The sequence below is a fragment of the Branchiostoma belcheri genome, unplaced genomic scaffold, assembly GCF_001625305.1.
Source record: "Branchiostoma belcheri isolate BF01 breed outbred unplaced genomic scaffold, Haploidv18h27 scaffold5, whole genome shotgun sequence".
NCBI lineage: Eukaryota > Metazoa > Chordata > Leptocardii > Amphioxiformes > Branchiostomatidae > Branchiostoma > Branchiostoma belcheri.
Window position 1 is genome coordinate 2,978,144 of NW_017804131.1, and position 21,400 is coordinate 2,999,543.

The 21,400-nt window shown below is 45.8% G+C and overlaps 2 protein-coding genes and 1 pseudogene across 2 annotated transcripts; 2 read left to right on the forward strand and 1 right to left on the reverse strand.

Moving 5' to 3' along the window:
* Nucleotides 1–8,008, forward strand: part of LOC109479813 — a 16,891-nt pseudogene extending 8,883 nt beyond the window's left edge.
* Nucleotides 8,009–9,784: 1,776 nt separating this feature from the next.
* LOC109479780 (actin, alpha cardiac muscle 2) lies at nt 9,785–12,505 on the forward strand. The gene is made up of 5 exons (XM_019781780.1): nt 9,785–9,803; nt 10,206–10,588; nt 10,793–11,039; nt 11,428–11,619; nt 11,772–12,505. Exons 2-5 carry the CDS (start codon nt 10,220–10,222, stop codon nt 12,095–12,097), a joined length of 1,134 nt encoding a protein of 377 aa, XP_019637339.1. The 5' UTR covers nt 9,785–9,803; nt 10,206–10,219; the 3' UTR covers nt 12,098–12,505.
* Nucleotides 12,506–14,163: 1,658 nt separating this feature from the next.
* On the reverse strand, nt 14,164–17,615 carry LOC109479784 (actin-like). The gene is made up of 6 exons (XM_019781788.1): nt 17,512–17,615; nt 16,897–17,047; nt 16,181–16,420; nt 15,569–15,815; nt 15,072–15,263; nt 14,164–14,885 (listed from the first exon to the last, which is right to left on the reverse strand). Exons 2-6 carry the CDS (start codon nt 17,020–17,022, stop codon nt 14,560–14,562), a joined length of 1,131 nt encoding a protein of 376 aa, XP_019637347.1. The 5' UTR covers nt 17,023–17,047; nt 17,512–17,615; the 3' UTR covers nt 14,164–14,559.
* Nucleotides 17,616–21,400: the final 3,785 nt, after the last annotated feature.

Sequence of the window (21,400 nt, forward strand, 5' to 3'; positions counted from 1 at the left end):
AACGTACAATTCTGTCTCTTGGTCTGTATCTCATACATGTACGTATACTTTACTAGAACCATCATAAAATGGTTCATTATCTTTATCAGAAGGTGGACTGCGTTCGTTGGCTTTTTGAAGTTAGATATGGTTTCCTTGATACATGTACATTGTTCTATTTTAAAATTTCATTTTTACCTTTTCCACGCAGGAAAGAAGTATGAGGGTGACGTCCGGAGAGGAGGGTGTGGCCATCGTGATCGACAATGGGTCCGGGATGTGTAAGGCGGGCTTCGCGGGGGATGACGCGCCCAGGGCCGTGTTCCCTGCCGTGGTGGGCTCCCCCAGACACGAGGTGAGGAAAGAGAACAGTTTATTAGCTATGGAGAGACAGGGAGAGAAAGAGAGAGAGGGAGAGAGAGAGAAGTACACCTACGATTATGCAACCCTCCTCTCACTCATCATATGAAATGAAATAAAATACCTTTATTGTACATTCATGCCACGACACATAACAAACGCATATAGAAAAGTGGAGACAAAAGATACACGACTTGACTTAGACATACATACATAAGGAACATACTAGGCTATTGTAGTACTGTAGATCAGACTGCAGAGTCATATCATTACAGAGTGCGGTTTTAACAGTGCTTTTGGCAAATCTGTTATTGATGTCTTGTGACAGTAATGGCCCATTCCACTGAGGCAAAGGGATAATTACTGGAGCATGTTGTCAATAAACCATGTACCCCTCCTGGCGAATACTAATGAATTGCAGGAAAACATGTATGTGGGCGAACGTATAGCAAACAACGGAATACCTTCTTTTCCAGGGAATCATGTTAGGCATGGGAGCTAAAGACGCGTACGTGGGGGACGAGGCTCAGAGCAAGAGGGGGGTGTTGTCCCTGAGATACCCCATGGAGCACGGCATCGTCACCAACTGGGACGACATGGAGAGGGTGTGGCATCACGCCTTCTATAACGAGATGCGTATCGCCCCCGAGGAACACCCTCTACTGGTGACCGAAGCGCCCATCAACCCTAAAGTCAACAGAGAGAGGATGACAATAGTGAGTGGTGCATCATGCATCCGTCAGTGTACTTCTCGGGGGGAAGGCGTGGGCAGGTTTTGGTGACGCTGTTGTGCCAGGACAATGTCAATATTTCCTAGTACAGACACCTGTTAACGTTATACGTACTTACTAATTCACGACGTCTTACATGGTACAATTTATGGCAAAGGCATTGAGAAAGCATACCTACATGCCTAGAACATGCTAACCGTAATCTGTAAAATTGCAGTATATCCAGACAAGAGTCACGATTTATAAACAGAATTTAAAGGATACCTATGCTTGTTATAGTGAGCTCTGAGGTAACTATGCCATCTTTGATTTTACAAACTAAACTCCGCCTCCCAGACGATGTTCGAGACGTTTAACGTGCCGGCCCTGTACGTGTCGATCCAAGCCGTGCTGTCCCTGTACGCCTCGGGCCGGACCTCGGGCATCGTGCTGGATTGCGGGGACGGCGTGTCCCACTGTGTCCCCATCTTCGAGGGCTACTCCCTGCCGCACTCCATCATGAGGCTGAACCTGGCGGGCAGGGACATCACCCATTACCTGATGAAGCTGCTGACAGAGAGGGGGTACTCATTCGTCACGTCAGGTGGGTTAGGGACACTTAGGGGGCCTTGTAGAATGTCGTGCATGAAGCTTATCTCTGAGTACGCTGTAACCAACAAGGGGAACGAGTGTAGAGCCAAATAGGGTGGTATCTAGGTAACTCTTACTGTGGTACCTTGCATAGAAACTGGCTTTGGTTCCCTAACCAATCGTTCGTATAGGGGACAAGTTTGACAATTTTCTTTCACCGTAAAAATGTGATAATTTGAAAGTGTTGGCAGAACAACGCACAGACCTGTAGAAATGTAATTTGGAGGAAGCAAAACAACAGACATTGGCTTTCTGCTCTCTTCTATAGTTTTCATCTCCGTTACCATAGCGATTCAGTACTCGTACACATCTCACTTTCTCCTCTTTCATGTGTTCATATTCAACTGACTCCCACCTGTTACATGCAGCTGAGAGAGAGATCGTGCGGGATCTGAAGGAGAAGACGTGTTTTGTTTCCATGGATTTCGAGGCTGAGATGATGAGGATAGCGATGAACACGGAGCAGATGTACAAGAGGACCTTTGAACTGCCGGACGGACAGAAGGTTACGATCGGCAGCGAGCGCTTCAGGGCGCCCGAGGCGCTGTTCCAGCCCTCCTTCCTCGGTGAGACATCAATCCACCGTAGTCTATCGTAATAATTAGCCTAGATGACTATATACTGAAAAGAGGGATTTCTACATTCGAATATGGTTAGCACCTGTAGCAAAAACTTTCCGGCGGTTGACATGCAGTACATGCAGTTTTTAAACGTTAACTGTAAAAAGATTCTGAAATGCGATGAATATGGGTATTTTAACGGTGTCGCAAAATGACCACTTCTGGGCACTGAGCTAGGTCGAACGGCCGATGTATGACTATGCCAAAAGATGGCGGTGGGTACCGGTGTTTATTTTGAAACCCTGAAAGGTATTCGAGAGGGAGGCATGTGGTTGGGAGGGAATTCCATAATTTTGCAATCCTGGGAAAGACACTGTTGTTGCAGAATTTTATTTTGAACGGTGTAACGATGTGAACTGGAGGAAAACCTGGTTGTACGCTGAAAAGTTGATGTACTCTTGTGTTTGCAGGTATGGAGTGCTGCGGTATCCACGAGACCACGTACTTCAGCATCATGCGCTGTGACCTTGACATCCGCCGTGACCTCTACGCCAACCTGGTGCTCTCGGGAGGGTCCACTATGTTCCCGGGGGTGACAGACCGCATGCAGAAGGAGATCCTGTACCTCGCCCCTCCAGCCATGAAGATCAAAACCGTCAGCCCGCCCGAGAGGAAATACTCCGTCTGGATAGGTGGTTCCATCTTGGCGTCGCTCCACTCTTTTCAACAGATGTGGATCAGAAAGTTTGATTACGACGAATACGGACCCACCATCGTTCACAGGAAATGTTTCTAAGAAAAGCAAAAAATACCTATCGGGACCCTTCGACAGTGTACTCTACACAAGTACGTAGTTTTGTGATATACCGTATATTGGAAAATATTTCATAACAAAAATATTACGCCACTTTACAAGGTTTGAATACGAAGAAAAGGGAACAGCGTTCCCAAATGCGGTGCTATGATCACATTCAGTTTTATAAATCTTTAAAAAAGAAACGTTCATTATACTGTGGTATAACAACACTGTACAAAAGGGCCGAATATCTTGCCATTGCCAATATCTCAGTGTACTTCGAAGATAATGAAAAAAGAGAGGTTTGCACCTATATACGTGAGATTTTTCCTGTCAAGCCACTACAATGAGTGTCATACAAGGCAGCAATGTAAAGAGGAGAGTTGGTAGCTGGATAGTTAAACAGTGAAGCAGTCATGGAGAAAATGAATCCACTACAAACCAGAGCTATCACTCGGGGACAATACACCAGACTTCAAGTTGTAAGCTATAAACAGTGTGTTTATTTTCCATACATTAAGATAAGAATGTTAGAACAGAAGATAGGGACACAAAATTAAACAAAGTTGACATACGCCCTCTGGCGAAGTTAGAACGTAGGACAAGTGGCCGGCGTTTGACTGCGGCGTATCATTGAGCACCCACGTTTAATGGCATTGTTGCATTTTGGGTTGTGTATATCAAGACATTCTAATATGTGACGCCCACTTTGACTCCCTAGATTAGATTTTACATAGAAAAAATTGAAGAAATAATGTCAGAAAAAAATACAATTATGTTTGTGTGTTTTGCCGGATGAAAGTATTTTCAGTGTTTAGCAACTATCTGTATATTCTTACTTTTGTAGTTTTGCTGTTTAATGAAATGTTCCCAAACAAAGAGCACCATGATTTACTACTAGAAGTAGCTGTATCCTTACTTTTGAAGTGGCGAAGTAACCCTTACACCTAGCTGTTTCCTATCTGCCACATTTGTTTCGCTGCACACAGAAGAACTGGGTCCGCTGTCATGTTTGTATCACTACACGGCTTTTGTAAATAAATGGACAGTTAAGGACCGACGTATTGTCTCTGTAGCTGTATGCACTGGCTCTTTCTGCGAATAATCTAGTTACAGAACGTCTCTGTTTCCTTTTTCTTTTCTGAAAAATATTCTATTGAATTGACACACTTCGAATTCACCCACCTTTACCATAGGCTTACCTGGGCTGTAGTGCGTTCTAGGCAAAGATGACAAAGACAAAGACATACCCGCGCACACACATCTCTGGTAGTAGAACCCATAACCGCTATCTTAGTAGAAATGATGAATACTTATTTGGGATGTACACGTAACATCATTGCATTAACTGTCAATGTTGAATAGAATAACCTTTAGTTTAAATCATCAAGCATGCTGCTCTGGAGCCTGCGTTTTCCCTTTACACAAGGGAAAGAAGTTATGATGCGAATGATAGCATGAGACAAACTGGGTATCAAGACCGTGGTAAAGGTCTCTCCAGGACGTCGCGTCCTGATGAATATAATTTTTTCCCACGCAAAAGGCATCGCCTCCAATCCCGCAGCCCTGTACCCACAAATAGAACATGGCGGTCAAACATGGCGGCGGGCGCATTTTTCTGGGAACATGCATCATTTAGCGTCTCGTTTTGTCGGTAGGTCGCCAATAATGGAGACTGAATTCCTAACAGCTGCACAGAGGTGAAAAATCCAGACATGAAACGCTTCCATGTCTGGTAATAAATCTCAATAGGGGAACGATTTCCCCGTATTTTGATCTTCACAAGTGTATAAAAACACGCCTTGGCTTTGCCTGTTGCGGCACAACTCTCATAAACACGCAGCGTCCGAGACTCACCGTAGATCCACCGACAGTTTTTTCATACCCAAGACTGGTGAGTTGTCAGGCATTTGTCATATGTGGAAGTGATACACATTCGTCATTGTCAGTCTGTCTCAACTCTTCATCAATCGTCATGTATCATCCCGTCCTGTAGTACCCTGCCTGTCTGTCATTCTTTTCGATACCTAAAAAATTCTGTAAAAATTTAGGTCGCCGTAGACTGTGATTGATGAAGTCGCGTTCCAATGATATTTACGGAATTATCCTCGTATTTTGTGTAGGTTTTTAGTTTGTGGCATGGGATATGGAGTTTTTGTATCCTACGAACGTTTTCTTCGGGTTGCTCTATAGCCAAAGTACATCAATTCTTTTTAAGATGCCTTCGGTACCAACCACACAAAGACAAAATGAGAAGTCTGTAAGAGCAGGCAAAACTTTATGTTTAGACGATTTTATTCCTTTGCAGAACTAAGAAATAAACAAAGATGTGCGACGACGAAGAGACAACAGCCCTGGTCTGCGACAATGGCTCCGGTCTGTGCAAGGCTGGCTTCGCCGGTGACGACGCCCCCAGGGCCGTCTTCCCATCCATCGTCGGCCGCCCAAGGCATCAGGGCGTGATGGTCGGTATGGGTCAGAAGGACGCCTACGTGGGTGACGAGGCTCAGAGCAAGAGGGGTATCCTCACCCTGAAGTACCCCATTGAGCATGGCATCGTCACCAACTGGGACGATATGGAGAAGATCTGGCATCACACCTTCTACAACGAGCTCCGTGTTGCACCTGAAGAGCACCCGTGTCTTCTGACAGAGGCTCCCCTCAACCCCAAGGCTAACAGGGAGAAGATGACCCAGGTGAGTTTAAGAAACAGATCTAGGACTGACCGGCTTGAAACAAAACCACTTTAGAAGCACTTTTCAAACTGCACAAGTTAGTAAAAGAGTATAAAGGCCTATTATTAAAGGGTAGCTTTGGTCCCCGGAGGTAGATAAAATACGTTAGAGAAAAAGAGAGAGAGACACACACACATTTGCAATCCAGTTTTGCTATCAACCATAATATTTCATGCTTTATCACAGATCATGTTCGAGACCTACAACGTGCCCGCCATGTACGTAGCCATCCAAGCCGTGCTGTCCCTCTATTCTTCCGGCCGAACCACCGGTATCGTGCTGGACTCCGGCGATGGTGTGACCCACACCGTGCCCATCTACGAGGGTTACGCCCTGCCTCACGCCATCATGCGTCTGGACCTGGCCGGAAGGGACTTGACCAACTACCTCATGAAGATCCTGACTGAAAGAGGCTACTCCTTCGTCACCACAGGTGAAAATATGCACCGTCCATAACATCTATGTGTGACATCTATAACTTGAAATATTTTGTCAGTTCCGAAGGCCCGCTGTCGTTTCTGTCTGTCTTGCCTGTTATTTCAATTGATCTTCATTTGATATTTCAATTATCAGTGCCCTCTCAACGTTGATGATGAACTGTTACTAATTCTTCTGGTTTATTAAAGACGTCATCCCAATCATCTATTTGTTTTAAATCTCCAGCTGAGCGTGAGATTGTCCGTGACATCAAGGAGAAGCTGTGTTACGTCGCGCTGGACTTTGAACAGGAGATGATGACGGCGGCCACGAGCTCCAGTCTGGAGAAGAGCTACGAGCTGCCCGATGGACAGGTCATCACCATTGGCAACGAGAGGTTCAGGGCACCGGAGGCTCTCTTCCAGCCGTCCTTCCTCGGTTGGTCATCATCCCACCTTCCATATCGATGCATGAATGAAATGCCTCTCTGTGACTAAAATAGTTTTTGTTTGACAAATATGAATGCATGGGTAATGCATAATGGGCACGGAATCTATCTACCCAACAGAACCACCTTCTGAATGCATATCTTACCAAAACAGTCACATTCTGTATGGCAGACTCTTTCATCCTTTCCCAGGATGTAATATTGGCCGTTTCTTCTCTGCACAGTTAGTTGACTTTGAATCATTTTCTACATTATCGGTCCAAAACATGTAGAGCTATGTAAGTCAATCCAGAGCAGTCTCAAGTTTATGCTCAAATTACCATAACTCCACCGCATTTTCAAAAATATTGTCTAGTTGCCAAAAATTATAACTGACACATTGTCATTGCAAATGATTTGAACAGGTATGGAATCCACGGGAATCCACGAGACCACCTATAACTGCATCATGAAGTGCGACATCGACATCCGTAAGGACCTGTACGCCAACAACGTCCTGTCCGGTGGCACCACCATGTACCCCGGTATCGCTGATCGTCAGCAGAAGGAGATCACCTTCCTGGCTCCCAGCACCATGAAGATCAAGATCATCGCTCCTCCCGAGAGGAAGTACTCCGTGTGGATCGGCGGGTCCATCCTGGCCTCCCTGTCCACCTTCCAAGCCATGTGGATCACCAAGCAGGAGTACGACGAGTCGGGACCGTCCATCGTGCACAGGAAATGCTTCTAGACCAAAAAACGCCTGCCCATCATGTTTAACGTTTTCGTGCAGTTATCATCTAATGATCTTCTCTGTAGTAATCGTTTCATGCAGGCTTCTGACTGGAGTAAAGCATGCATTGTGCTATCATCATCTTGATCTGTAATATTTGTTTTATTCATAGTAGTCATCCATCCATCTATTCATCCATCCATCCATCCATCCATCCATCCATCCATCCATCCATCCATCCATCCACCCATCCATGCATTCATGTATCTATTAATCTATTCATCCATCCATCCAACCAACCACCCACCCATCCATCCGTCCATCAACTCTTTTATTCATCCATATCCATCCATATCCATCCATATCCATCCATCCATCCATCCATCCATCCATCCATCCATCCATCCATCCATCCATCCATCCATCCATCCATCCATCTTTCTTATTACACACTATTGAGAGATAAGTGGTCGGGACTAACACTAAGCTAAGTTTTTGGCTTGTAAAACTATATGGTGTGCTGTAGTACACAATACGGCATATACCTACCTGGACACTGGTTCTACCAATATAATATAACTTTTACTACAATGTGCTTTTATATTACTTCACGTTTATTCGCAATAAACGCTCTCATTTGAAAATGGTTGGTGTAATAGCTGTGGTTAATTGTATGTGAAATATCATTTACGTTAGAGAACAACTGCTAACTTGAATGGGTAGGAAAATCGTGGGACGAAAATGGAATGAAACTTCATCGCTGTGAACATGCATATACAAAAGCAGCACCTAGATAGCACCAAGTATATCAGTGTGTTGTCGTTACACGGACCTATACGGAAAGACTAGGAGACTACTAAGGGGAGTGTTGCCGATGTAAGGTAACCAAATGTGGAGGGGCGAACTTGAGCGGTGTGGGCAGACGTGCGGCTAGAATAGAAATATCAAAAAGATTAGCGTAGATAAACTGTAAAATATAAATATCCAATGCTCATCGAAGCCACTACCATTATGACTATAGTATTGAGTGTTAGTAAGGTATATAAGAAGGTTTTAAACGTAACAATTTCATGGTAACGATATCAGTGTTATAATCCTTATTTCAAGGCGGGGAGAAACCAGAAAAACCACCACTGCGCATTGAAAATCTATTACTATTATGATTATCAATTTGTAGTTATGTCAGCTCAATCAAGTGCAAATAGTGCAAAAACAAGAACAACAGTCTACACAATACTGTTTTGAACCAGCGTCACCTGCCCGTCAGGCGCTGTCCTTGGTGCTGAAATGGGGGGTCCCCAAGCCGGACGTGCGGGGAGGCGGGAGGTCGCGTTGTGTGGTACGGGCGAAACGTTGGAGCTCGCCCCCTGACAAAGTGGCTAATATTGACACACCGCCACTATGAGCACGGACAAGTCGGAGGTAGAGTCCCGGGAAACGGAGGGGCTGCCATGTCGAGGGAAAACTTAGCGGCCGCTACCATATGTATGACGACAGTATGTACTGACCTACCACCACGTGTGTGAAAACGTCTATGGCCGCTGGCTGTCCACCATGTGCCTGAGAAAGCGTACATTATGATTTTGACACAAATGAAGTCTTTGTATTTCCCACAACATAATTTTTTCAACCCGATGGCCATAGCAAGTTCGATCGTAACCTTTTTGCAAACTAAATTAACCTTTATCTAGAAGTCACAAATCCTAAGGGTCAATCGAAGTTCATTAAGATTTAGTTAAAAAACACACTTTTGAAAAAACAGACAGAATGCTATCACCATAACACAAAACACTGTCAATGAAAGCAGGACACAACAAACTGAACCGTAGTCATCTAAATCTGCTATATGAAACAACTGTACACAAAGACTGAAATGATATACGGCAAAATGTTATTTGCATGTAACTTTTGCCGGAAAGCCTAAAGCGTTGTACCCGTACTGTCAGCAATAATCCCTCTACACGTAGAACGATTCCGGAGCCACTACAGTGTACAAGGGAAATTGTTAAATGTTAACTCTTTGGGAACAAGTTTTCATTTCACCGTGACACTGAAATAGCAATACCATTCATGGTACAGCAAAAGCAGTGATAGGTCATACAGAAGGAAAAAGAATTTTCCCAGATTTTGGTGACAGAAATACGTTACGTCATGTCGAGCGGTTCGCGGAATTCGTTCTTCCCCCGCATTCTTGACCAAATCCACCCGTTCCATTTTTGGTCGTCCGCCCCTCGTCCAAGTAGGACAGTCCATTAACAGAGGGAACCTCCGTAAAAGAGACAAAGGCTCCATTCCTGGCTGAATATGGGTCACTTTTCCCAGAAGATTGTGAAGCCGTGTGTGCATAAAGCACGGTGGAAGGATTCTGCCGGCACTTTCGGCCACACTGACCGTCCGATCACTTCGCCAGACTTGTTCCGAGGGACCAACACACGGTAAGGGCTGATTTTACTGAGCTGGGCCTAATGCTGTAAACAGACTTTGCCTAATAGACTGTGAAACTATTGATGGATAATCGTAGTCTAATTCGGACTTTCAGCGAAATCACGGCAATTTTTATGTGACTGAAATGCATCTATCCTACTCATTACAAGTACTTCAGGCTCGATTCTGTACGTCGGCCTCTGGCTTTGTGACTGCATTGAACTTCCCAAGTTCTTGCATTGAATTCTGATAATGAAAACATACCATTTCACTTCAACTATTTGGCACCCTTTCTTTCGTTCTAACGTCCGAGGCCAATAATGACCGCGTACGTTTCTCATTGCTTTGTTTTTGTATTGTGTTAATTGCTTGGCTTCATACTAAAGTACATGATTTCTATTTTTTCTATCCAGTATAACTTTTCATCATGTGCGACGACGAGGAAACGACTGCTCTGGTTGTTGACAATGGCTCCGGACTTGTGAAGGCTGGCTTCGCCGGCGACGACGCCCCCAGGGCTGTCTTCCCATCCATCGTCGGCCGCCCAAGGCATCAGGGCGTGATGGTCGGTATGGGTCAGAAGGACGCCTACGTCGGAGACGAAGCTCAGAGCAAGAGGGGTATCCTCACCCTGAAGTACCCCATCGAGCATGGCATCGTTACCAACTGGGACGATATGGAGAAGATCTGGCACCACACCTTCTACAACGAGCTCCGAGTAGCCCCAGAGGAACACCCAACCCTGCTGACAGAGGCTCCCCTGAACCCCAAGGCCAACAGGGAAAAGATGACACAGGTAATTACAGCTCAGCTTCTCAAGCCCGAAAAAGTAAATCATGGACTGAAGCGTGTTCTAGGACTGCAAAGTCTGCATTTTACCGACTCTTTTTACACTGGAACATTTACCATAACTTTAAAAGTCTATGATTCACTAGGATGTATACAATAATCATAGCCACCATCAGTGCCATGTTTTACATCTTTTAAACGTTCCGTATAGATCATGTTCGAGACCTACAACGTGCCCGCCATGTACGTGGCCATCCAAGCCGTGCTGTCCCTCTACGCGTCCGGTCGTACAACTGGTATCGTGCTGGACTCCGGCGATGGTGTGACCCACACCGTGCCCATCTACGAGGGTTACGCCCTGCCTCACGCCATCATGCGTCTGGACCTGGCCGGAAGGGACCTGACCAACTACCTCATGAAGATCCTGACTGAAAGAGGCTACTCCTTCGTCACCACAGGTTTGTTAAAATTGAGATGACTTTGTACTTACTAGTCACACGTACCAGCTGTTCACAACTCATGAAAAGGTCCACCTAGCGGAATTCATACAAGCAACAACGAGAAGGGCCGAAGCTGCACCTATTGTAGCAATGCATGTGTCATTTACGGAGGCAAAATAAAACATTTCAATTACTGTCAGTAGCATACGCAAAATCATGGCAAACTTGTGAACTATAGGATGGTACTTTTTGCGAACTGTCCGTGACGCTGTCACGTTCTTTCAATATTTTCCTGTTTTCCTATTAAAATAAACATTTTGAACCTTGCAAGATATAACAATAAGGCAAGGACAAACTCTGATTTTAAGAGATATCAACATTAAAATAACATCCCATTTTTCCTTAGCTGAGCGTGAGATTGTCCGTGACATCAAGGAGAAGCTGTGTTACGTCGCGCTGGACTTTGAACAGGAGATGATGACGGCGGCCACGAGCTCCAGTCTGGAGAAGAGCTACGAGCTGCCTGATGGACAGGTCATCACCATTGGCAACGAGAGGTTCAGGGCACCGGAGGCTCTCTTCCAGCCTTCCTTCCTCGGTATGTGTATCATTTTTAAATTATTTCTTTAAGTATATGTTATACGTTTACTATTTTGTCACACATTGATATTTTAGCATCTAATTTTCTGACAACTACTAGTATGTCAGCTCATTTGATATATTTTCTTACAATGCCTCTTGTTTTTCTAGGTATGGAATCCACGGGAATCCATGAGACCACCTATAACTGCATCATGAAGTGCGACATCGACATCCGTAAGGACCTGTACGCCAACAACGTCCTGTCCGGCGGCACCACCATGTACCCCGGTATCGCTGATCGTCAGCAGAAGGAGATCACCTTCCTGGCTCCCAGCACCATGAAGATCAAGATCATCGCTCCTCCCGAGAGGAAGTACTCCGTGTGGATCGGCGGGTCCATCCTGGCCTCCCTGTCCACCTTCCAAGCCATGTGGATCACCAAGCAGGAGTACGACGAGTCGGGACCGTCCATCGTGCACAGGAAATGCTTCTAAATACAAAACACAAATTGAATCTTTGACGTAAACTTCAATTTGATCGCTACTATGACTAAGTAACATATGTAAGTTGACAAATGAGTACATTGAGATGAATACTATTCCGATTGAGCCGTGCTATGGGAAGGGGAATATAATATAAATGCAAGTGACTGAACTGTGTGGGTGACTGGCGAAGTCGTGTATAGTAGCGTTTGAATTGGAGTTTCTAATTCCCAGAATTGCCTTACCAATTGCTGACTTGTCGAGATTTGAAGACGAAGAAGAGGGGTTCTGTACTTTGCCTTATTTCTAATTTGTACATACGCACAAATCATGAATCACCAAACATCGATCACCAACCGTCATGGCACTATAGACTATGTTTGCAGGATGAACATTGTGAATAAATGGTTCAAGACTTTCTAATGGCCTTGTGTTTTGTTTTTTGACTCTTCAGTGAAGAACGAGTACAGTTGTCCTCGATAGATACCTACAGACCTTACAGACTAGTTTCACTTGATCAGGGCTAGTAGCAAAGCTATCTGTATAATTTCCTTGGGGGCATGTAGGCCTGGAGCCGAGGAGCCTGTGTAGGGCCTGGGAACACGGTTAGCCACCCAGGCTACACAACACTCAGTATTATACAAGAATGCATGGTCTACCACAAAAGGGAAGAAAATATAAGGGCACGAATAACCGATTGAAGCTCTGGGCCAGCTTATTTGGGATGCACTTCTCAGAAGAAGAAATCCCTTTCTGTTGCACTGACCCACAGTCTTCAGATATTCCTGGATTCCCAGCTGACTCCAGATTTCCCAAATATAGTCAAACAAGAGTTGGGAATGTCCTTCTCGTATTTAATGAGATTAAGCCATGATATGGCCTAATGGCTTCTTCTGATATATTTACAAGACGCTAGACATCACAACTTACAATTGTAAGGTACAGGGGAAATATTTGAATCCTGGGAACGGGGTGAGTTATTACTAGTATTACCATAGTGCGAAGCGCGCACTGATTACAAGAGCTGAAGAGGGAGCTTCTGTCTTGTTAAGCACATGCACCTTGCTAGTAAGTTTGCAATTGAGTCACTTGATTTAGATTTCCTCGGGATGATGAAGAAGCATTTAGTCCGTCATTGTCAAAAGTTGATGTTGATAGTCAACTAACTTTACTTTGGATTCCAAAATGCCAAGTATCTTCATCAGGTCCTGGGCCCTGAAATCCCTTTTCTTGACTGAAGTACATGTATTTGCTTTTTTTGAGAAAACAAAACCGTAGACCAAACTAGTTGGTTAAGCGTAGTCCAGTGGTTAGCGATCCTACATCTGGACCATGAACAAGTTAATCTACATACTTGATCGACATCGGCGTTTGTTTTTTATATCATTGACAGTCATGTCCATATAAGGCGAAGAGGAGTGTGTGTGGCAGCTGTTGTGTGCTGAAGATATTTGTAGTTGGTGTGTTGCACCCTCTAGCGAGAATACCATGAAGTACCAACCTTGGACTCTGAACATTTTAGTATACTTGTGTTGACTGCAAAATTAAAGCTACTCTCTTCCCATAATCCCACTACACAGTCTTTGTAAGGTAGATTAGTCTCATAGTATGTTTGTTGTATATGAACAGATTCCATACTTGTCTTTGTATAATTGTTGTGCAATGAAGTATGATGTCATTGGAATCCGAACTCCTAAAATTTCTCTACACTTCTTTAGTGTTTCACTGAGTGCTCCAACGTCGGACGAGTATCTCAAAGGGCTCTTGCCAGTATAGGACCACCAGTATTGGTTCAGTTGACAGCATGTCAAAACAAGTCTAGTTAAGAATTCATATCCATCGCCATATAGGACCGTAGCCTGGGTACCATCCTACTTGTATGCCGGGGCTCCCACACTCGCTTCCCTAACAAGTACTTCTTTAATAGGGAAGCGAGTGTGGGAGCCCCGGCATACAAGTAGGATGGTACCCAGGCTAATAGGACCGTTGCCTTGCCAAATGATATCTATATATTTCGAGGTCTGTAGAACTTAAACCGAATAAAGAGAGAACAAGACCACAGACAAATCACATTGCTTGGATCAGCCTTTATATTTGCAAAAAAAGAGTAGTACAAAGTTTTACAAAAACAAAGATATCCGTTTTCATATTTTGTTATCTTCTCGGTAGATGGATGTCTGGCACATATATTCACGATCTTGTCCACAGAACATGCATTACGTAACATGGGGTAATACCGGGCAGTGGGGAGGCGCCATTTTGTATCGTCCCCAGGGTACAGCAGCCACGCATGCGCATTGGTTTTCAGCAACCTGTCGTCAGATTCTCGTCCCCGGGGACATGACTGACCAAAATACCAATTAGAGCGCCAAATCTCTGACTTCCTGTTTTCCTCCTGTGCTAAACTGCTTCTATCCTACCACAGTTCCTTCACAGACGTTTTTCCATCTTTCCTTCTTCTCTCTACGAAACATTTAGAAGCACTTGCGGTGGACAATTGCTGGTCCCGACTCGTCGTATTCCTGCCTGGTGATCCACATCTGCTGGAAGGTGGACAGGGAGGCCAGGATGGACCCACCGATCCATACAGAGTACTTCCTCTCGGGAGGAGCGATGATCTTGATCTTCATGGTGCTGGGGGCGAGCGCGGTCATCTCCTTCTGCATACGGTCGGCGATACCCGGGAACATGCTGGTGCCGCCGGACAGCACGTTGTTGGCGTACAGGTCCTTACGGATGTCGATGTCGCACTTCATGATGCTGTTGTAAGTCTGCTCGTGGATGCCCGGGGACTCCATGCCTGTGGAGAAACCAAACTTTCATTAGATTTTCACACAGCGACAAAAGCTGCCTATCACGAAAACGACTTGTGCCTCAGTTAAGAACAAGAGTCCACTGTTCTTCTGTCATATCTTACATTCATAGACTTTCGATAAAACGTCAAAGAAGGTAAAACTTAAAGAAAAAGAAATGAGAAGAAATTTACCGATGAATGATGGCTGGAAGAGGGTCTCTGGGCAGCGGAACCTCTCGTTGCCGATGGTGATGACCTGTCCATCAGGCAGCTCGTAGCTCTTCTCCAGGCTGGAAGTGGTGGCCGCGGTCATCATCTCCTGCTCGAAGTCCAGGGCCACATAGCACAGCTTCTCCTTCACGTCACGAACAATTTCTCTCTCAGCTGTAGGGGAAGGGTTTTCGGGTCAGGATGGTTCATCAAATAGTCGTGTCTACATTGCGAACCCTTGGCCATCATGGTGATTCGCCTTAGACTAAAACCAGGCCATTTACATATTGCCCAATTTTGATATATGTTTTATCAGAACTACGTGAATGCTGTCCTGATCATTTTTTTCTGCACTATTAAGAAAAAAAAAGAAGATTTCCTGGTGGGAAGTCACATTGCATTTGTGGTACGATATTACGCCTGTCCCCCATACAACCCGCTGATACCCACACAACATACAAATAGCGATGAACACGTACCAGTGGTTACAAAGGAGTAGCCGCGGTCGCAGAGGATTCTCATCAGGTAGTGGGTCAGGTCCCTGCCGGCCAGGTCCAGACGCATGATGGCGTGGGGGAGACAGTAGCCCTCGTAGATGGGCACGGCGTGGGTCACACCGTCGCCGGTGTCCATGACAATGCCGGTGGTACGGCCGGAGGCGTAGAGGGACAGCACGGCCTGGATGGCCACGTACATGGCGGGGGCGTTGAAGGTCTCGAACATCAACTGTTGGGAGATATAGGACAATTATTAGTTATGGACACAGACATAAGATTGGCATGGTTAGGGGAAAGCCATCGTAAAGTAGCGCTGTATGTCCGAATGCCAATGTGTTTAGTATAAAAACGATCCTAAGAAGCTAAGATACTGGTGGATACTTGGCCAGGTGCCGTTTTTGCCGTTTCCGCCTTGAGAAACTGTACGAGATGCCAGACCCATAGCATACTAGGGCCTACTAGGCCAAAGTTATCCAGTGTGCGAGGTATAACTTTTGGCCTAGTGTTCCTGGCATCCAGGCTAGTGAAACTGACGGCTTTTGAAATGATCTTTTCGTCACTATAACAGGGAAATCTACCAAACTACGGACTAACTTGGGTCATCTTTTCCCTGTTGGCCTTGGGGTTGAGTGGCGGCTCAGTGAGGAGGATGGGGTGCTCCTCGGGGGCAATACGCAGCTCGTTGTAGAAAGCGTGGTGCCAGATCCTCTCCATGTCGTCCCAGTTGGTGACGATGCCGTGCTCGATGGGGTACTTCAGAGAGAGGATACCCCTCTTGCTCTGAGCCTCGTCACCCACGTAGGCGTCCTTCTGGCCCATACCGACCATCACGCCCTGAGAAAGACAAATAGTACTTATTAAAATCCTTGTGACATCCAAATGTCGCAGTACCAGCAGAATTCATGTGTCACAGTCGTTCCAAAAAATATGAACATATTTTCTTGTTCGAGAAACAGATCTAGAAATGTAGCAGTGAAAATTGTCAGTAGGGTATTGTATTTGATTTACTACATGCAATTTCTTTGTATTTAGTGATGCTGGTCAGAATACCGTTCTGTTCTTCACGGGGCATGGGAAAATACCCATTGTATCTTATGGAGAAGAAATTTCATTTTGGAGGCCAGTATTGCTAGTGGAATCGTTCTTCATGTACTTCAGCCGTTTGGGAAGGCAAAGTCAAGCACATAACAGAGCAAGTGTTGAAACCAGGATTTTCTAGCCTGGAGTCCAGCCTTGGGGAGCAGATCTTGGGGAGCGGACCAAAGCTAACAAGGCTGGAGTCCAGGCTAAGGCTAGGATTTTCAACTTACTTGATGCCTTGGGCGGCCGACGATGGAAGGGAAGACTGCCCTGGGCGCGTCGTCGCCGGCGAAGCCAGCCTTGCACAGGCCGGAGCCGTTGTCGATCACCAAAGCTGTGGCCTCTTCTTCTTCCATTGTGATTGGTCAGATGAGTCAGAGACTGGGGGAAGAGGAAAGTTCAGACATTAGAAAATATCCCGAACTGGCCTTGACTTACGAAAACAATATTCATCTCAGCTCTTAATGTTTTCAAAGTAGTACAACGTCGTGCGACTTTACAATAATAAGCTAAGACTTTACAATAATAAGTTAATTCTAAGATATAGAAAGCTATTGTGTGAGAATCGCTATTAGGGAATGGCCCTCCACTAGAGAGTCTCAATGCTAAGCTTAAACTTTAAAGCTTTCAAAGAGGAAACATTTTGGAAACATAACGTTCGATTTTGGTGCTGCATGACGTGTTTGAATCTCTAATCGTTAACAAAATAAGTAATGATGTTCAATTGTAATAAAGATCTCTTAAAATGTCTTTGAATTAAAACTAAGACAACTGTTCTCTGCAGGCCCATTTAAATTACAAAGAACGAGAGTAAGAAAAAAAATCAAGACCAAGGAGAAACTTACTCGGTACGGGTGTAAGAGCTGGCCGACAGTTGCAGCAGGGGTGCAGGTTCTTGTGAGGAGGAGCTCCCGTGGAAGTGGGTCTGGGGTCTGCAGCAGGTACATTCTTATACAAAACCTTCAGACGAACTTCCCAGAACTTGTCGCCCTGTAAGGAAATGTGCCTTCCTTGTCTACCATTCAAGGGGGGCCGACGCTGCAGCATGATGATGTATTAAATTTAGTTCTGATGCCCGGTGGTGATAGCCAGCATACTTGTCGATCCGAGCTGTCATGGTTACAAAATCTTATCTTGGATTAACTTCAATTCTGTTCCCCTTTTGCCATCTCTCCTGAGAGGCCGTGTTATCAATAGCAGCTACAAGGCGTGTGTTGTAACCGATTCGGCAATTTGGCATGATTTTCACAGTGCCAGTTAAGTGATTATTGTAAAATGAACGATTTTGCGTGCTTCATTAATTTAACAGTACGACCTGGGTAACCCACGTGTCGCCTCTGGCGGCGTCCACGGGGAGTCGTCTAAAAGTTTCCCGCCACCCGACTCCGTCCCTTCGGCGGGATCGTATCGCTCGTAGGATAAAGCGGGAAAACCTCACGAGAGCCAGGCTTGCCCTTATTTGTCTCAAGTCGCTCGATCTCTCTGAAAGTATGCCAACAACTTGCTGTTTTCCTCAGGGGGACGACTAAAATATTACAGTCGCCATTTTATAGTAACAGTGGATAGGCCCCGGAGGTACAGGCAGCTGAGCAAAATTCTTCTTCTATATGGAAAAGCTATCGCTACTTCCTCTAAGCTTTTACTGGGAAATGAATATTCCGACTACTATTTCTCCTGGAAGTGTGCAACAAGTCAGGCACCCTGACCAAATAAGGAGATTGTGTGGAGTTGTGTTGTGTTGTGTTGTGAAGCGATGGTCCACTTCGTGCAAAAGCTTCCATGGCCAGACAACTCTGCTCTGCTAGATTCAAATGTTCTGGCGAATTTAGCAGCGTGAATGACCTTTTCCCACTCCATTCGTGAACTTGAGTTTTCTTTCGAACAGGTAACCTTCCTTCGTCCGACGCCATGTTGAAAAATGGGACCATGACACGGTAGGTCGCCTGTCAGGCCGCCTGATGAGTCCAGCCAACGCTAACGACTCGTGCGCCATATTTATATTACTCGCATGTCAAGATCGTGTGCAGCTAATCAGCTGTGAAATAGATCACATCCAGAATATCGAAATATATCGGTCAACGCTCTCTTTTCTGACAAAAATGTTATGATATGCTGCCATGTCTTTGATATCTGTTTCAACTTTGAACTGAAACTGCAAAATATCTATTTCGATACCGGGTGGACTATGAAATTGCATATCTGATTTTCGTGACGTTTGTTACGGTTCGGCGGGTAACATCTTGTAGGCGTGAATGAGGCGTTAAGAGTACCCTCTGATGTGATTTCAAGTTGATCTTCATTCGCTCGAAAAGCCGAGCTTCCCTGCACTGACTTGATGAAGTAGAAGTGCAGAAGCCTACGTCCACGCTATCTATGATGACCGGACTGACAGTGGGTACAATACCGGCCACGCGCAGCCCCCGCCCGCCCCGGAGACTCAGGTGCACCGACTATATCGGCGATTTTCCGGCCCATTTTGTGAGCTTAACCAAACAATGGTGTTGGTCATGACACTGTGGAGAAAGTCAACGGGACCACGACCTGTATTTTCCTAGGGGGCAAACGGCTGTGAACCCTTCGCTCCACAACATGGCTGTAGGTCGCCATATGGCAACTCCGAAACCTTAAATTCTCCCGATAAACGTGTGATTTTTACCCTAATCTTTAACTATATGACAAGATATGTTTGCAGAAGGGAAGTACAAGTTTGCCAGTGGAGAAAAATAACAACCAGTTGCAGCGGGAAGACACAAACATGCTCGCAGGATTTCCCTCAGCGCTCAACCCGCCCGACCCGAGAGCACGCTGAGGTCGTCGAACAAAGACCCATAAAAGCTGCTCGCAAACACAGGGTCAACGGCGAACCGGGCGGGGAAAAGCCTTCAAAAGGCTCGCTAAAGAGCACCTAGTCGCCCACCTCTTGTACAAAGTGAAACATTCGTGAGCCGAACGCTGCGTTTCCTACGAAATGCAAGTCGAGAATGAAAAATCGAATGTTACAGTCTTTAATTCGTGAAAAATGATGTCGGGGTCAGAAGATGAATGGCCTTGCCCTAAAGACCCCGCCGGACAGGTCGCCCCATTGTGTCCCCACGACAACATCTGTTTACTTGGCCTTGGTGTTCTGTCCCTAAAACACGTCCAAGACCGGACCTTCCTCCACACGGTAGCGCCAGGACAGACGGGAACGGCCCGGGCTGGCGCTACAAGTGTGCGGGGAGAACTAAAACAAACGGACGGTCGTGTAGACCGCAGAAATTCCCTTCTAAACGGACTGGGCAGATGGAAGAAAGGATCATCTGTCATCCACCACACAGGTCTCAAATCCTAAGCTGGTCAGTGGACAAAATTGATGGAGGGGGCGAGAAAGGTCAACACTGGACACAAAGGATGCGTGTTCCGAGTCCACTTGTTTGGGCGCAGCGGACGGACGGGAGGAACACTGCGGCCAACTATCCATCACTGCCCGGCGGGACAGGTCGGGGCGAGCGGGCATCCATCATCTTCACACCGCCCTTTACACCGGGCTGCGGGGGAAGCCTGGCACAAAAGTACCGTCGTTTGTCACTGTCGCGGTGATTATGTCCGTCATTAGTCGCCATAAAACGATCGTTTACAACGCCGGACAATGGCAACCGGTGCTATTGTCGTCCGGGTTGGGCGTGACACCAACAACAGCCGACTGTCATGAGCGTGCAGTTCGGTGACTTCCGCTAGGTGGCGATTTTAAGTGAACGCCCCGTATTATGAGCGCCCCTGGAGTGCTGCAGCACGGGAACGACTTATGTTTGAACTAGAGAAATAGCCTAGTTGTTTTTGCTTGGACGAATAAAGTCATTGCCTAGATGTATCCTATCACCTCCAATATTTTGCCAGTAGTAGAATAGACAAACGTCTCGAAAAGAGAACAAAGAACTAATTCTTAGACCAGAGACCCCTCAATTAGTGTGTATACAATCATAAACAAGCAAGTTGTATTCTTTTTTAAACAAAATAGGAACGGGTGTAGATTCATGATCACTGTGATTCAAGTATATGCTACTTCATCAATAGGTACAGCAATCTTAGATTGCGTGTCGGGCGAGCAAGGTATTCGTGAATTAGCAAAGCCTACAAGTAGCCGGTAGAATTCCCTGCATGAGAAATGTTTGTGAGTACCAAAATATCATGATGTCATTGGTGCAGTTCGACCACCAAGCAGTCAGATACGGGAGAGGGAAACTGTCATTGGTTCTGCTATATAGTTTTCATGCATCTCACCTTTAATACTAGCACAGAAAAACTAGGAAAAGTGCGCGGCGGTTCTCCCCTCCAATCATCTGCTTGGAGATTACCGTTGCCCTACACTTGACCCACAATGTTCCGACATTTTGCCCTTCGGTGTAACGAGGTTGTTCTTTTTGTCCAACATCCTTTAGAAATAGCCCCATGATTCTAGGATTGTTCTCCGACTTGCCGAGAACACATCTGCACACAATGAGGTTGCCGGGTGATGCGGAGCCGCGAGCCAGACACCTGAACATTCGGCCCGCTGACGGCAGCTTGCTCCCACCTTTCAAAAACCTATTATCGGCGCGTGGGGGGAGGGTGGCCAGATTTTTAATAACTATGTAGTGACTGAGGAAGGCGGGGGAAGTGACTCGTAATGGGCCGGATATTTGCATGATGACAATGACTTCCATCTCTGGTGTATGTGATGTTTTGTTCCGGCTGCCAGACGCCACCAGCCGTCTT

Coding starts and splice junctions, on each gene's coding strand:
- LOC109479780 (XM_019781780.1), top strand. CDS start 10,220: ATGTGCGACGACGAGGAAACGACTGCTCTGGTTGTTGACAATGGCTCC. Junction 10,589..10,792: donor ACAGGGAAAAGATGACACAG/GTAATTACAGCT, acceptor CGTTCCGTATAG/ATCATGTTCGAGACCTACAA. Junction 11,620..11,771: donor CTTCCAGCCTTCCTTCCTCG/GTATGTGTATCA, acceptor TTGTTTTTCTAG/GTATGGAATCCACGGGAATC.
- LOC109479784 (XM_019781788.1), bottom strand. CDS start 17,022: ATGGAAGAAGAAGAGGCCACAGCTTTGGTGATCGACAACGGCTCCGGC. Junction 16,421..16,896: donor TCGGCCGCCCAAGGCATCAA/GTAAGTTGAAAA, acceptor TGTCTTTCTCAG/GGCGTGATGGTCGGTATGGG. Junction 15,816..16,180: donor ACAGGGAAAAGATGACCCAA/GTTAGTCCGTAG, acceptor ATCTCCCAACAG/TTGATGTTCGAGACCTTCAA.